Below are 16,712 nucleotides of genomic sequence, written 5' to 3'. Positions count from 1 at the left end.
ACCGCCACGCAAGGGTACTGCTATGAAAAAGTTTCCGGATCCAGTCTGACGCCTGGGGATATTCTAAGGTAAGGAATCTAATACTAACCTGTTTCTTTCAAATTGGCTAGGCTGTGTCCAGCCTCTGTTCCGTTGCTTCTTCTCCAGAATTGGCTGCGTGTTGGACCGGTCTGACATTTACATTGGTTGTGCTGCCAGACACAGAAGTGCTGCTGGAGCCCTTGCAGGCCCGCATGTACAGTTGTCCACAGTAAATTCCATTGTTGATGACAGCATTTCTAGAGCTTGCAAGGGATGCCCTTCAATATTCCGGCCCTTTCGTTGGACGTTGGCCACGTTTCTGCGTACGAGGGACGCGCCATCTACTGCCGCCCATTCTTTGATTGCTAAAGAATTTAGCCGTCACCTATATATTGAAACCCTAGTGCATTTGTGTGAAGGAGCCTTCCCGGGGTTCGTATCCCGCCCGATCGGGAGGTGTCTCTACCCGGGATACCGTTGGAGCGGGTGTATGTGGACATGATCCATCGTGAGGCGATACATCTATTGAATAAACCCTGATCTACGCCTCTTCCAATTTTACGTTTATCTCGAGTCTTCCTCTGTCTTGCGGCAAAATATCTTGCCCCCGTGTTTACCATCCACGCTACTCCCTGTCCGTGGATAGGGATATTGTCTACTGACAGAATATTGTGATGTGAAGCGGCAGCCCTGAGTCTAGCTTTCCTCCTACAATTTATTGTATCTACTGATTTACATCTTGAACCTATGGATATGTTCTGATTAATTACAGAAGAGATTATATGTAACTGTCTGCGCCCTGACGAAGGATCGGTGAATATCGGTCCTGTTCCGAAACGCGCGTCGGCGCTTTTGTTCTGTTTTGTTCTGTTTTAATTTTGTATGTGTATGTCTAATGGTGTATATATATTTTTTGTAAATTGGTTTTTATATATTGTTGATTGGTATGACTGATGATGGTCTGTATGGTGTGATTGGTGGTTGCTATGAAGGTGTGAAAGGGCATGTGTCGCATATATTTTGATATGTGAATATATTTTGTATATACATTAATGTCTTTGTTGCTATTGAATCTATAAATGAAAACTTCAGATAAAAATAATAATAAATAGATATGTTTTTCAAGTAATTACTTTCTGTGTGGGACTATGACATTTTATATGGATTAGAGAGTGTGCCTCCAAATAGATTTAGTTTTAGGGGGGGTCTTCTTGTTTGGGACCGCATGTACAGTTGTCCACAGCAAATTCCAATGTTGATGACAGCATTTCTAGAGCTTGCAAGGGATGCTTCCGCTCCTGTTGCAAGAGAAATCGGCTTTGCTCCAGATGTACAGCCATCGTCATCAGGTGTGCTGGCATCTAATTCCTCCCTGGTGGCTGCTGTGGGAACCAGCGATGAACATCTTTGCTCACTTGAAATGAAACTGGAAGTTCTGGAGGGATTGCCACCTGCAGATATAATGTTCAGCAATGTTGAGTCTTCATCACAAGATTCCTAAACTATTTGGACTCTCCTGTGCTGGGAACCTTTTGGGAACTTTTTAAACATTTACCAAATTGAAGGTCGAAAACGGACTGTTTACTTTTTTTTTCTCTTCCTCTGCTCAAACTGAGCCTACTGGCTTTCAAGGTGCTCAGTGTAATAATAACCACATATACAAGTTTAAAGGACGTTTTGAATGCTTTTAGGGGATAAATAACTTTTATGGACACTTTTTCAGACTTTCAAAGTACTTTTAGCATGCTTCATCATAAATGATTTAATGCCTTTTATTAGCGTTAGCTTTATTATTATCTAGCTGACCCTGTTGACCTTTTGATGAGTGGGTGTCATGTCTATTAGGATAGTCCCGTCATGTATACCCGATTTTACATACACTGTCCCATCCATACGACAATAACAATTCCAAACAGGTGACCATTTACTTAGTAACTTGTGCCTGTCTCTTCTACACCAGGCTCTCGGTATTAAATCAATCTCTGCACCTGATGTACAAAAACATGTCCTCAGGTGCTGTATAATTATTCTGTTTAAGGGTCACCACTTTTTCATCCGTGGCCAACAGCCAGCTGTGCATATTCTCATTTGTTTGTAAAAACATTCATGATTGTTTTCAAAACTTTATGGTTGTTTTCAAAACAACAATTCTAGACGAAATCCTGAAGTGACCACTCTAGTATAAAAGACCATCACTCCCCCCTACAAATTAGTGGAGAATTGCTTCCAAACTGATACGGGGTCTTGCTTGCTGAATCTTCGACACACAGCAGTCTGACATCCCTTGCGGGGTGCCATCCTTAAAGCAGAGACGGGGTCCTTTGTTCTAAAGCATCAGGTGGTGGGGGGCTGGTTCTTCTCTAGGGTTTCTCTGCTAAATACATACACGCATATACATGCTACACATGCAGAATTAGGATAGGAACATTTAGGCAAACTACTTTGATTGGCGCATTTAAGGAATATACAAACGCTATTGTTTTTATCTGAACTGCTTATGTTCATCTTATTAACACTATGGTAGAAATGTATCTACTATTTACTATATTGGTACTAGCAGTCTTTTTCGTATGCTTCTGTCTACCGATTGTCGCAGCACATGTTTTACAAAAGGCTGTCACTGGACCAATAAATACTTATTGAAACGTCCTAACCGCCATCCTGTGTATTTTCTGAGAGAAAGTAAGCATGAGTGTCTGAGCGATATGAACTGTACTGTACGGTTTTCCATGGTCCCTGAGGAATCAGGGCTGTCATGCTCAGTAGTTGACAGAGTACCAACATCACTGTAAGATACAGGGAGGTGGTAGTTGCACTGTAGAGCTAACTGGTCTAACGGTGGACATATTCTGTGGGGGTGTCCGGAAGCGGTTGGGACACCAAGCCCTTAGTTTAGGTCAACCAAAATGCGCCGGTCCTGGGTATTTGTAGGAACTACACAACAGTGTAGTTTCTAGATTCAAATGCTTAGCTTATTCCCGCAATCTAGTGTTGCGCTTGAATGATTACATGTTGCTTTTCTTCAAATCAGTTCTTCGAGACAGGAGGTATAGTGACTCCGCCCATAGTCTGTATTAGCGCATATTCATTGGCTCCTTTGTTAGACTGTTTTTTTCTGTCATCTGGTTTGGATGTCGATCTTGCAGCTTCGGAACAAAGCTCAAGTTTTGCCACAAGGCCTTTCCAGCGCCACGTTTTCTTTCTCCACTGGCGACGAGAACTCCTACATTCGACACACCAACTGGTGTTCATTATTTTTCAAATCCGCCCACCGGGTCCGGTTCAACAACTTTCATAACTTCAACATTAAGTTCAACAACGAACTCCATATATTCGACATCGACAAGGGATGGAAAAGTAATTCAGTTTTTGTCCAAAGTTCGATGCCAACTATTCCAAGCAGGACCAGCACAAGGTGTGTATCCTTTGCTTGTCCCCAATGCAAAATGAAGTGCTGTATGAGGTGTGTCTGGCTTTCTGCTAAAAGAAGATGCTACTGCAGCGACAAGAACGCAATTGGGCCCACACAACCATGCAGTCAAAGCATACGCTCATGCCCGATATCTTCAAGGGGCAGTCTCCATAGCAAGTACACAAAGCATAGGACACCGAGGCACAAGCGGTGACCACAGACATCCCTATACTGATGCCAAACAAGTTACTTACCTTCGGTGACGATATATCTGTAGAAAACATTAGTTAGTTATAGATTCCTTACCTTAGAATTACTCCTAAGCTTCAGACTGGATCCGGAAAGTTTTTTCGTAAGCAGTACCTCTGCGCGTCGGAAGGTGGCGTCGGTCGGCTTCGCGTCCGTCATTGGAATCGTGGTCGCCGGGATGACGTTGCGTCAGCTACTTAGATGCCGCCCTCGCATGCTGACGTCAGTTCTGTATACGACTTTCCACACCAGAAATGCAGAGCCATGCTAGACATTGACCACTGGTGCACAAAACTAGGGCCCTGAAAGGATATCCTAAACCATAGAAATCAGTTTGCAGAACAGGGAGGATGGGTGGCGCAGTAAGGAATCGATAACTAACTCATGTTTTTTACAGATATATAGTTACCTAAGGTAGGTAACTTGTTCATCTGAAAGAAACACGTTAGTTATAGATTGCTTACCTTAGAATCGATACCCCAGCAATACCAACCCCAGTGGTGGGTCTGCGAACCAAGATCACACCTTAAAGTCCTGAAGAACAGAACGGCTAAAGAAGCTGTCTCTCCGGACTTGACTGTCAAGGCAGTGATGTTTGGTAAAGGTGCGCAACGAAGCTTACATAGCTGCCTGACAAATGTAATTTATAGGAACTCCACGTCCCAAAGCAGAAGTTGCAGCAATCGCCCTGGTGGAATGGGCACGCAGCCCCAATGGAGGCTTCTTCTTTGCCAGAGAATAACAGGCTTTGTTACACAAGACAACCCATCGGGAGATAGTCCACTTGTGTACGGCCCGACCTTTCTTGGCGCCCACACACCCAAGAAAGAGCTGGTCGTCCACCCGGAACTTTATGGTGGGATCCAAATAAAAGAAAAACACACGTTTTCGGTCCAGACTGTGGAGCCTCTCTTCCTCTTTCCAAGGATGCGTAGGCGGAAAGAAGGTGGGCAAAGTGATGGTCTGCCGAATGCGGAAGACCGTGACAACCTTAGGCAGGAGGGATGGACAAGACCTGAGGACAACTTTTTCCGGTTGCACAGAGAGAAAAGGAGGCTAAGAAGAAAGCGCCTGGAGCTCACTCACTCGTCTAGCAGAGGTGATGCCCACCAGGAACACAGTTTTGAGAATCAAAAATCCCAAAGGACAGTTGTGAAGCGGCTTAAAGGGAGCACCGCGCATTAAATAAGTTCAAACCGAGTTGAAGTCCCACTGAGGTATAACAAAAGGAATAGGAGGAAAGAGATGAGTTATGCCTTTCAAGAAACGATTTACAACCGGAGAATTGAAAAGGGAAGGCTGATCTGGAAGCCGAAGGAAGGCAGAGATGGCCGAAAAATAGCCCTTGATAGTGCCTAGAGCAGAGCCCTGCTGGGCCAAAGAAAGAAGGAACAGCAGAACCTCAGAAAGATGGGCAGAGAGGGGATGCAGAGCCTTTGCTGTGCACAATGCCACAAATGTATTCCACTGACAGGTGTATACCGTCTTAGTGGAGGGATGCCAGGCTGCCAGAATTAAGTCACAGACTTCGGGAGGCAGGTCGAATGAAGTCAACTGTCGCCACTCAATCCCCACGCAAAGAGGTGGAGGTTGGACAGGTTCGGGTGGAGGACTGTCGCCTGTTGCTGCGACAGAAGATCCTCCCGAAGAGGCAGACGGGTCGGGGGATTGACTGCCATGTTGAGAAGCTCAGCATACCAGACTCTTCGTGCCCAATCCGAAGCCACAAGAATGACTTGGGCCCGGTCGCGCCGGATCTTCTTCGGCACTCTGGGCAGAAGTTGTATAGGCAGAAAAGCGTATAATAGACCTCAGATCCACTTGCGACAAAAATCGTCGCCTAGCGATTGCCACCTTGGAAATCCCAACACAGAGAATTGCTGACATTGCGCGTTCTCGTCGATGGCGAATAGATGTAACCAAGGCTCTCCCCACTGTTGAAAGGGACCTTGCTCCACCGAGTGAAGACGCCATTCGTGATCCATCATGCAACTGCGGCTGAGTTTGTCCGCCATAGCGTTCAGTGAACCTGCCAGGTGTTGAACCACCAGAGATATGCCCTGATGTTCCAGCCATGTCAAGAGGCGGAGGACCGCCTGACATAGGGTCCACGACCCCACCCCGCCTTGCTTGTTGCAGTATCGCATGGCTGTGGTGGTGTCAGTGAACACCTGCAGTACTCGTCCCTGGACAGAGGGAAGGAATACTTTGAGGGCAAGACGGATCACCCGAAGCTCCAAAAGGTTGATGTAGAACCTGGACTCCGCCGGAGACCAGAGGCCTCTGATCTCCGTCTCTCTAATGTGGCAGCCCCATCACACAAGAGATGAGTTTGTCACTACTGTGTGTTGTGGTTGGGGAAGGGAGAGGGATCTGCCATTGACCCAATCCTGGTTTGTGAGCCACCACTTTAATTATCGTGCAGTGCCCTCTGAGATCTGGCCGCAATCGGGCACATTCCCCTGATGCTGTGCCCAATGGAACTTCCGGTCCCACTGCAAAGCCCGCATGCGCCACCTGGCATGATCGATCAGCAGGATGCAGGAAGCCATGAGGCCCAGCAGCCTCAGGGTCATTCTGACTGAAACCCGGGATAGAGGCTGAAAGATCGGAATCATAGCCTAAATATCCCTGACTCGCTGTTCAGAAGGTTAGACCTGAAACCGCGTCGTGTCCAGAACCCTTCCGATGAAGAAGAGCTTCTGAGAGGGAATCAGGTGAACATTGATGGAGAACCCCAGCGAATGCAGGAGGTTGGCTGTAGTCTGGAGGTGGGAGACGACTGCCTGGGGCGAGCCCGCCTTCAACAGCCAGTCGCCAAGATAGAGGCAGACTGAAACCCCTGATCGGCGCAGATGAGCTGCGCTCACTGCCATCACTTTCTTGAACACCCATGGGGCGCTGGTAAGGCCAAAGGGGAGCACGGTAAATTGAAAATGCTCATGGCCTACCGTGAACCGCAGGTAACGCCGGTGGGCCGGGGATGTGAAAATAAGCATCCTGCAAGTCCAACGCTACCATCCAGTATTCCGGGTCGAGGACAGACAAAACCTATCCATACCTCTTCCCTCTTTCTGCACCTCTGTTGCTTCTTTGTTAACCTCTCTTGCTTCTTTCTGCACCCCTCGTGCCTCTTTCTGCACCCTCGTGTCTCTTTCTGCACCCTCCTCTTTATGCAACTTTGCTCCTTTCTGCAAATTTGTTTTTTTCTGCACCGCTTGTGCCTCTTTCTGCACCTTTCTTGCCTCTTTCTGCACCCCTCTTGCCTCTTTCTGCACCCCTCTTGCCTCTTTCTGCATCTGTTGCTTCTTTCTCAACATTTCTTCTCATTATCCATACCTTTTCCCTCTTTCTGCACCTCTGTTGCTTCTTTGTTAACCTCTTGTGCCTCTTTCTGCACCCCTCGTGCCTCTTTCTGCACCCCTCGTGCCTCTTTCTGCACCCCTCGTGCCTCTTTCTGCACCCCTCGTGCCTCTTTCTGCACCCCTCGTGCCTCTTTCTGCACCCCTCGTGCCTCTTTCTGCACCCCTCGTGCCTCTTTCTGCAACCCCTCGTGCCTCTTTCTGCAACCCCTCGTGCCTTTCTGTTTTAGTTGTCGCCGTGAGGAGCAGTCGTCGCTGAAGCTTCGTGCTGGCAAGATATGTGGGCTATCGCTATTTGGCGCAAAGGGCAGGTCGCCATCAATACTTTGCATTGGCAGGACAATTTCTGACACGAAGAGCCTGTTCCCGGTCTTGAGGAGCCCCAAAACTTCTGAATTTTCAACTGGAGTGCAGATTTTGTTGATTTGAGGTAGTAGGAGTACATCCTGACCAGGACCTGAGGGGGCTCCTCCTGGGGATCAACGCTCCCTCCAGCAGAGGTGAGCAGCAGGGCTCAGGCAGGTACAGGTGATGAATGCCTGCTGGGCAGTTGCAAGGAGGGCTTGAAGCAAGTTTGGTACCTGTAGCTCAAAAAGGAGGTCAGCCAACTGACCCTTGAAGTCACTTCTGGGGATTCTTGTTCAAGGCAAGCAGGTCCAATCTACCTTCTTCTGACAGCAGGGCAGACCTTCATCTGAACCTTCCATAGGTCCAGGAGAGTTCCAATGTTTGTAAACGGATGTCGCTGCCAGATACTTTGCCAGCAATCTAGGGTTGTGACTATGTCAGGATCCATTCTGTCATCAAGATATTCTCCTAATATGAGAAATAAACAGGAAGAAAAAATGACTTTCCTTTAGTAACGCAGTTTCCTGTGGATACTCTAGTAGGAGAGTAGGGTCTGCTATCCTATGGTCACCCCATTTCTTTGCTTTTTGCTTCACTGGTTTTCGACTTAATGTGGCTGTGGGCCTGCTAATCAGACCCACAGCCCTGCTGTTCTCTCTCTAAATTCACAACCATGTACCTTAGGTACATTACCAATTGGGATTGGGTCACCTTATGAGCCCCTGTACAGTATACTATAAGTACCCAGGGCATAGGTGCATCCAAGGCCTACCAGGGGCTGCAGCATATCTTTTGCCATCCCTGGCTGGCCATCCAAACTGACACAACTGACTGATCACTCAGCTGGGGTAAGGTTGTGTAATCACCCCTTGCTTAGATATAGTATACCTATGTCTAACCTTGTATCTGGACATATGTACACCTATAAGTCACTCCTATGGCAGGCCTTAACAATCCTGGAGGCAGAGTGCTTGGTTTTATGTGAGATGGTGCTGTAGCATGAGCTGAGCCTGTCTGCAGCTTTCGGAACCATGTCCTTATAGCTGTTCTACGATATTGCCATACCATATACTCTTAAGTGCATTATGAACCTCGCGGTTAAATGCTATCTTTGGTTTAGCATTATCAAAACATGTCGTGTAAGGTGTAATACGCTTTGGAATACTACCCCCTCGCCATTCTGGCGACGGGGGTAGCATTCCACCCTTCTAGAGGGAGAAGACATGTTACTAACCTTAATCCCGGTTAAAGTTAACCAGAGCCTCAGCATCACAAAATGGATGCTGCTGCCACAGACACAAGTCTGGCCTCCTGCTGCTGGACGAAACTCTGCAGGAGAAGCCTGGACAATAGGTTTCCTGTCACAGGGAGGTGCTAGCACCACCCCAGACAGGAGATAGTGGATTGGGGCAGGGAGGGCTGAATGAAACTAGACACTGCCTGGGGCACACAAGGTGTCCCATGCATAGCCCGGTTCAAACCGATGCTGGGGCACTCCAGCCCCAGCTCTGGCGCGAAACTGGACAAAGGGAAAGGGGTGTAACCACCCCCTTCCTGGGTCCCATCAATAGGAGGGACCTAGCAGGTAATCCAGCCCCTTGGTTTGGAATAAAGGTAGGAGCTGTGTCCATAGACTTTAGATAATCCTGACTGAAACTTTGATACGAAACTCTGGACCCTTCGACATCCTACTCGACGTAGAAGACTGAAGAATCTCCCTTGTGGTCAAGGAGTGACCACCCTGTGCAAGCAGGCACCATCAAGCGCTCAACGGTTTGCTTTGTTGTTGCTCCCGCCGGAGCTCGAACAACAGAGATCGACAAGACCCGGACTTCCAGACATCCAACAGCCTGATCCACAGCCACAGCAAAGCTGAGACCCGTGGAGGCGACGTGAGACGTGGGACCGGCCATCTTGGAAAGCCAGCGAAGTGCTTTCTGTGCAGCTCCCGAGGCACCCTCTGCATTGGGGATTGAGAAGCCCCAGCCCAGAGTATCATTTGCACCGAAGATCACCTCTCCACACTCACCGAGCGCGGGGCCCTTTTGCATTTTCCTGCTCGACGCGTATATCCGGTCACTTGCCCGTTGGCTAGTGGCCTCTGTAACGACGAAACTTCTAATTGTTAAAAACAGGTCTGGTTGCTCCAGACTGGCCCTTGCTCCCCTGAAAAAGAGCAGCCCATCAAAACTTGCTGGTCTGATCCAGAAGCCATCTTCGAGTCCTGCGTGGGTTGCATTTGCCAAGGCCTGTTGACTCCGAATCGAGATCCGACACCGCCGACAGCGAGAGCCTTCGTGGGACAGTCCGTGCCCAGCGCCTGGTCGTCGTCGACACCTCCTGGTCCACGTGGCAGTGGAGACAAGCTTCACAACATCACCTGATCGCAACCCGACATCCCCTGGTTCCTTCCTGGTAACTGGCTAGTGACCCAGACTCTGTCCCCTCTGCTTTCAGGTACTCTACATCTTCGATCCACCCTTGGATCCAACCGGACTCTTCTCTCCTGGTCGCCTGCAGCATCTTTTCTCCAAGGCTCCAAAGAACTCCACGACGAAACCAGACACACTTTGACACCTATGCACCTGCTTCTTGTGGGTGAGGTAACTCTAGTACTGCGGTGCTCCTGTAGAGATTTACATCCCTTGTGTCCTAGTTTTAAGTGGTTAAGTTCTAGTCCAGTCAGAAGACTTCCAAATCTGCAACTTTCTAACTTTACGCACCCGTTGACTTCTATTGGTGCACACGTGTGCATTTAGACACTGCACCCGCATCCTGTGGGCCTCCTACGTCCTAACTGCTGTTAGTCCAGTGTAGCCCCAGCGATTCCCAAGGCCCTCGGCCTTACCATTGTTCGGGACGTGATTCTTATACCACTATTTTAGTATATGGTTTTAGGGGCCACCAGGGCCTATCCATATTTGTGCAACTTTTGTATGCTATATTAAGTTTCTTGTTATACGCTTGTGCTCCTGTGCTCATAAAGAGTTAAGGGGATTTATTTAGAAATAAATACATATATATTTTGAATATATAACCTGTGTGGTGTCCTTTCATTTGGTATTAAAAGGTTTGCATATGGTAAAACAGCTGGCTTCACATGCCCTCTTGAGTTTAGCCTAAGACTGCTTTTGTCCATGCTACCCCTAGGATAGCTGGTCTATAAGGTTGACTTTACAACCATCACCATAAGGGTTGTTTGGACTGGTGCAAGGTGCTCACAAGAATAGTGAACATCATATACCAGGCCAACTTCTCACAACTCTAACAGAAGATTCCTCATATTTTGAATATCCACTTGAAGTCAGATTGGATCTGGAAAATCTTTAGCAGTACCCTTGTGTACTGGTAGGTGACGTTATGTGGCTCCACACCAACACTATTGCATAAAAGTGCCATATATCCTCAACAACATCAGCGGCTTCCTAGGCTGTCCTCACCCCCAGACACCAAACCAACTAACAGATTGGCTGTGACCAGTGAGCAGATCACTAGGACTTGGGATGCTTTTATATGGATAGGAGAACCTCATTCACATAACAGGGAGGATGGGTGGGTTTGTGAGGTATATGCCATTAGATGAGAGTATCCACCAGAAGGAGGGCTGCTGAAGTTAAGTAACTTGTTCTTCATATGGATATTTTAACTGTAGATTCTGCACTATTTGAATAGATACCAAAGCAGTACCCACCAGGTGATGGGTTTGTGAATGCGCTCAGACCCAATAGGCAAAGTGCTCTTCTTAATGGACCAGACTATCCAGACTAGTGCTTCATGAATGTTTAAGCAATACCCAAGTAATAGACTCACAAATATCCAGAACAAGCATTCCATGGCCCAAAACAGTGGTAACTCCCTTGGGCTGGTGGAATGAGCCTGTAAGCCTCTTTGGAGCTGCTTCTTGGCCAAATAGCACTTCTCAATACAGAACACAATCCAACGATATATGCTTCTCTTCTACATTCCCAGTGGGGTCAATTTAAAAGCAGGGAGCTCTTTTAAGTATCTAACCAAATGGAGCCTGTCATCCACCATTGAGAGAAAGCAGGAGAATGATTCTTTGCCCGACATGAAAAGAAGTCACCACTTTCGGAAAAAAAAGGCTCGGGTCTTCAAGACTAACTAGTCTAGAAAGAAAACTTGTATATAGTGGATTAACGGAAAGGCCTAGTAGTGCGCTCACCAATCACCCCAATGTTATGGCCACTATTTACAGTTGTGTTGAGGTTCAAATGGCGCACACATGAGGAATGTGAGAACCAGATTTAGGTCTTACTGAGACATAATGACAGGAGTAAGCAAAACGCACATGGCATACCTTAAAAAAAACAAAAACACAACAGCGGCTTTAAATAAAGAGTGCTGATCTGGCACCCGCAAACAGGCAGAAAGAGCAGGGAAATAATCATTACATGTGCCCAAGGCAACATTTCGAAAGATTTGGCCTGAAGTGAGTTGATCTGCCAAGTACCACAACAAGCCTCAAATCGGTCCCAATGGCAGGCATATACTGATGGAGAACTCCCAGCTGCCAATATGACATTCACAACTTCAGGAGGGAAGTCGAATGCACTAAACTGTCGCGCTCAATCTCCAGACATGGAGCTCAAGACTGTCTAGTCCTTGGTGCTAAATCATGCTCTGTTGTAGCGTCAGTCGATCTTCCCGAAGCAGCAACCTAAAAGTAGGACAGATGCTCATACCGACAGATGCTATGGACTACCACCTGTGAAAAAATGGCTGACTTTGTCTCCTAAAGGTTGGCTGTGTTCTGCTAAGGGCAAACTAAAGTGGTTGGAGGCTGCTGTCAGGGTGACTGGGAGGTTCACTGTCCATGTGGCCATGGGAGCGGTTTGCTGGAGTCCAAACCCCCACAGGACTGGGGTTATTTTTGGGGTGAAGGATCTTAACGCTACATGTAAGAGAGACCCCTAGGGATAGCTCCAAAGGAGCAAAACATTTGGGGATACTGCCTTGCAGGTCTGGAGAGACCCAGAGAGCATGCAGTGGCTCAACTTTTCTTAAAAGCACTCCAGGGCGGAGTAGGCCTTTTCACACAAGAGGCAAGACCTGTTAAAAGTCATATCGATAAGCGATGCTTGGCGGGCCTATGAAAAGCCTGTGGATCTCATCCCTGCATGGAGCCAGAGCACCATGCTAGTTTAGACAGCTCTGCCTAAAAAGTCAGTCATGTCCAGGCATGCCCCTACAATATGTTTGACCATGTCCTGGCCATCCTGAATAGCCTGTGCCAAGTTGGCACAGACTTTCTCTTTGGCCTGATGGTAAGAGCTCTACAACCAAATCTTAAAATGCATGGGAACACCTACCCAACAAACAGATGGGGTTGACTGACTTGAGGGAGACACTTTCCGAATGCCTCAATTGTTTTCAACTATGTTGCGGGGAAGGGGTCATAGGGAAAGAAATGGGATTAACCCAGCTATTAGATTCCTTAATTTCCAGGCTCTCTGGGGTTTGGTGCTGAGACAGGAAGGGGGGGGGTCACCCAGAGAGTCTGTGGTGTCATGCCAATTGTCTGTTCACAGGGGGGCAGGAATAGGGTTTAGCAAAAATATCCATGAGCTTGCCAGTAGGTGCTTCATTCAATGGCAGCAAAGGTTCAGGCGAAGTATATCTGAGATGCAAGACTTCAATAATGGCATTGTTGTTTTGCCTCAGCAGATATTAATGGCAAGTCTAGAACTTCAATCAATCAATCATGCCATTTGTATAGCGCACTACTCATTCGGGAGGGTCTCAAGGCGCTTGGGGGGGAGGGGTATGCTACTGCTCGAACAGCCAGGTCTTGAGTTGTTTCCTGAAGGCGAGATGGCCCTGGGTCAGCCGAAGGTGGATGGGGAGGGAGTTCCAAGTCTTGGCAGCCAGGTAAGAGAAGGATCTTCCTCCGGCGGTGGCTCTTCGGATGCGTGGTACGGCTGCGAGGGCGAGGCTGGTGGACCGTAGCTGGCGGGTGGGCGTGTAGAAGGTCAGGCGGTCGTTGAGGTACTTGGGGCCCAGGTCGTGGAGAGACTTGTGTGCGTGGGTGAGGAGCCAGAACGTGATCCTCTTGTCGACGGGGAGCCAGTGCAGGTTCCTCAGGTGGCTGGAGATGTGGCTGCGTCGGGGGACATCCAGGATGAGTCGGGAAGAGGCGTTCTGGATGCGCTGGAGTCTTTTCTGTAGCTTGGCTGTGGTTCCGGCGTAGAGGGCGTTTCCGTAGTCAGGTATTTGACTAATGCAGTGAATGAGGTGGACTCTTCCATGGAAGAGCCAAGGACATTACTCAGCCACATGTCAGAGAAGTGTTGAACCCAATGGCCTCTAGAGGATTCGAATAAAAATCATCATCATATTGTAGGAGAAATTCATCACCATTTCCAAAAGCTGTGTGGCTCCAAAAAATTGCTGGAGCACTGGAGGGTGGCTCCTAGGCAAAGGCACTGTTTTATCAGTCAGAAGGTACGGGGGTCCAGGGAAATCAGATATGTTCTGGGGCAAAACTTCAGCAAAGATGGAGACAGGGTTGTTTTGGAGTCAGACAAGACAATGGAATGGGCATCCTCCTCCAGCCCTGGAGGCATATACATGGCAGGAAAATGAAAGGATCTTTTTGCTGTGTGTATAGTCTGCTCCGGAGTTAGAGCTGAACTCAAGGCAGGTTTGGCAGGCATAGATTATGTCGAAGCCAGACCTGCTGGTGATCACTCAGCTGGAGGCCTCTATGGATTCGTAGGACCTGAAGGTGCATCACAAAGATACAACAAAGCTCCAAATATTGGAAGCATGGCTTCTTTAAATGCCTTCATCTGCTGTGGTGTCGCAAACAGCCACGGAAATTTAGGGAGGATCTGGTACACTTCACAATCTTTGTGCGTATCTCACACAGACATTATTTATATATGAAGGCACCCTGAGAAAGGACGGACATCAGCTCACTTGGATGACGCTTATATTCAGATCCACGTAAATAAACAATTGTTCAGTGGGACTCTTTCATATATAGTTAAACTCTAGATCTACACAATATATTGCTCCATTTATTCTCAAAATGTATCAAATAGATGTCAACAACCAATTAAAGTACAGACAGTGCAATGCTCAGAAAGTGCAGTGGTGTGCAGTATTTACAATGATCCATATATACAGTAGGATGTATTAAAACATTCCTTTCAAAATAACAGTCGAACAAATATCTATCAGTTCCTATCTAAAATGTAATTATGCAACAGACAATCCCCATTGATTTGGCGGCGTTTCTACCCTTATATTGATCCTAAGGGTCTCCTTGGGACAAATCGTGCCATCTGGCAGTCCACTTGAAGCCAATATGCTTATTATTTGTGCTGGGGTTCTGTCTTAATAATAAGCGCCTGGTTCACACCGTATTTGGTCCCATGCATGTGCGCGCCAATTATTGGTCACCTATCCGCACCGCAGGAAAAGCTGCACCTGCAGCTGCTCATAATCAGGATGAGAGACAACCAATAATGGCGAGCACAAACACATACCAGACCAAAAAAGGTAGCAGTTGTGTTCTTTCACCACTACTTAGAACTTAGTAAAACATTTAAGCCTAAAGAAAATCTAAGACCAAGTATTGAAGGCTTTGGGCAATTTTACTGCTAGGAATCATGTTAATGAGCAGGAAAGCAATGTTGGTTGAGGAAAAGAAATCTAAACAGGTAATGGCTTAGCATGTATATTACCAACCATAGGTTGCAATTGAAGTTAATGCACATGAAAGCCTAAATATCAAAGCAAAAGAAAGAAAATACTTTGTTTAAATGGATTAAGATTTTTGAATTTTATAACAGGACATAAAACTCAATTTACATGAGTTACATCATTTATTTACTACATTAACTGACATCTATTACAAGTATTTTCAACTTACCCTGGAAATATTCTGGACTTTAAACCATCAACAAGTGAACAGCAATCCTTGACAGGTAACTTCAATCGACTAATAACCTAGAATTGGAGAACCTGAATTAAACATACACCAGAAAAAACAATTCTGCAATTTCTACATAATGTTGATTTGCAACATAAGGTAAGCAAGAAAGTTACGCTGACTAGTGAACCTAGTTTTCCCCAATATCAGCAACCTATAGAACGTCTCCCATTGATTGCAAGGCCCAAGGGGTGCTTCTCAAACATGTTAAAACCAAAGCTGTGTTCTTTTCAGTACCTACCTATTGCACAAGTTACTACTTGTGTAACGATATATCTGTAAGAGAGATTAGTTAGTGATAGATTACTTACCTTAGAATATCCCCAGGCGTCAGACTGGATCCGGAAAATTTTGCGTAGCAATACCCCTGCATGCCGGCAGGCGTCGTCCGCGGCTACACGTCCGTCGTCGGCGTCGTTAGCGCAGTAATGACGTCGGACTACTTAGACGTCGCCCTCGCTCGCTGACGTCCGTTCTGATACACAGCTTTTCCGCGCCAGATACGCAGAGCCATGATAGAACCAACACTGGTGCCATGAAACTAGGGCCCTGAAAGGGGATGACCTTAACCCTAGATATCGGTTCGCAGAACGGGGAGGATGGGTGGGTCGGTAAGGAATCTATCACTAACTATTGTCTCTTACAGATATATCATTACACAAGTAGTAACTTGTGCATCAGAAAGAGACACGTTAGTGATAGATTCCTTACCTTAGAATAGATACCCCAGCAATACCAACCCCAGGGGTGGGTCTGCGATCCAATAATCACACCAGAAAGTCCTGGAGGACGGAACGGCCAAAGAAGCCATCCCTCCGGACTTGGCTTTCCTGGCAGTAGTGTCTCGCAAACGTGTGCAGCGAGGCCCACGTAGCTGCCTGACAAATGTCCTGCAAGGGCACTCCTCGGCCCAGGGCAGTCGTGGTCGCCGTGGCCAGAGTGGAATGAGCCCTCAGCCCAACAGGGGGTTCCTTCTTAGCCAAGGAGTAACACGCCTGGATGCACAAGATGATCCACCGAGAGATGGTACGCTTGTGCACTGCCCGTCCCTTCTTAGCACCCACGTAACCAACAAAGAGTTGGTCATCCACCCGGAACTTGCGTGTGCGATCCAGATAGTAAGAGAGCACACGTTTTGGGTCCAGACGGTGGAGACTGTCTTCTTCTTTCGAGGGATGCGGAGGCGGAAAGAAGGTGGGCCAGGTGATGGACTGCCCGATGTGGAAGGCAGTGACAACTTTGGGCAGGAAAGAGGGTCTCGTCCGCAACACAACCTTGTCCGGATGGACAGAGAGGAAAGGAGGTGTGGAAGAAAGAGCCTGGAGCTCACTCACTCTCCTGGCAGAGGTGATGGCAACCAGGA

At 47.4% G+C, this 16,712-nt stretch overlaps 1 protein-coding gene across 1 annotated transcript in view; it reads right to left on the bottom strand.

Moving 5' to 3' along the window:
- Positions 1-16,712, bottom strand: part of RNF17 (ring finger protein 17) — a 3,010,943-nt gene that overhangs the window by 2,433,879 nt on the left and 560,352 nt on the right. Inside the window, exon 11 of the mRNA XM_078657063.1 lies at positions 15,290-15,366. Within this exon, the coding sequence (XP_078513189.1) occupies positions 15,290-15,366 (77 nt within the window). The remainder of the gene's footprint in view (positions 1-15,289; positions 15,367-16,712) is intronic.

The sequence above is a fragment of the Lissotriton helveticus genome, chromosome 8, assembly GCF_964261635.1.
Source record: "Lissotriton helveticus chromosome 8, aLisHel1.1, whole genome shotgun sequence".
NCBI lineage: Eukaryota > Metazoa > Chordata > Amphibia > Caudata > Salamandridae > Lissotriton > Lissotriton helveticus.
The sequence above is the reverse complement of the archived record's forward strand: the minus strand, read 5'-3'. Positions and strand labels throughout refer to the sequence as shown.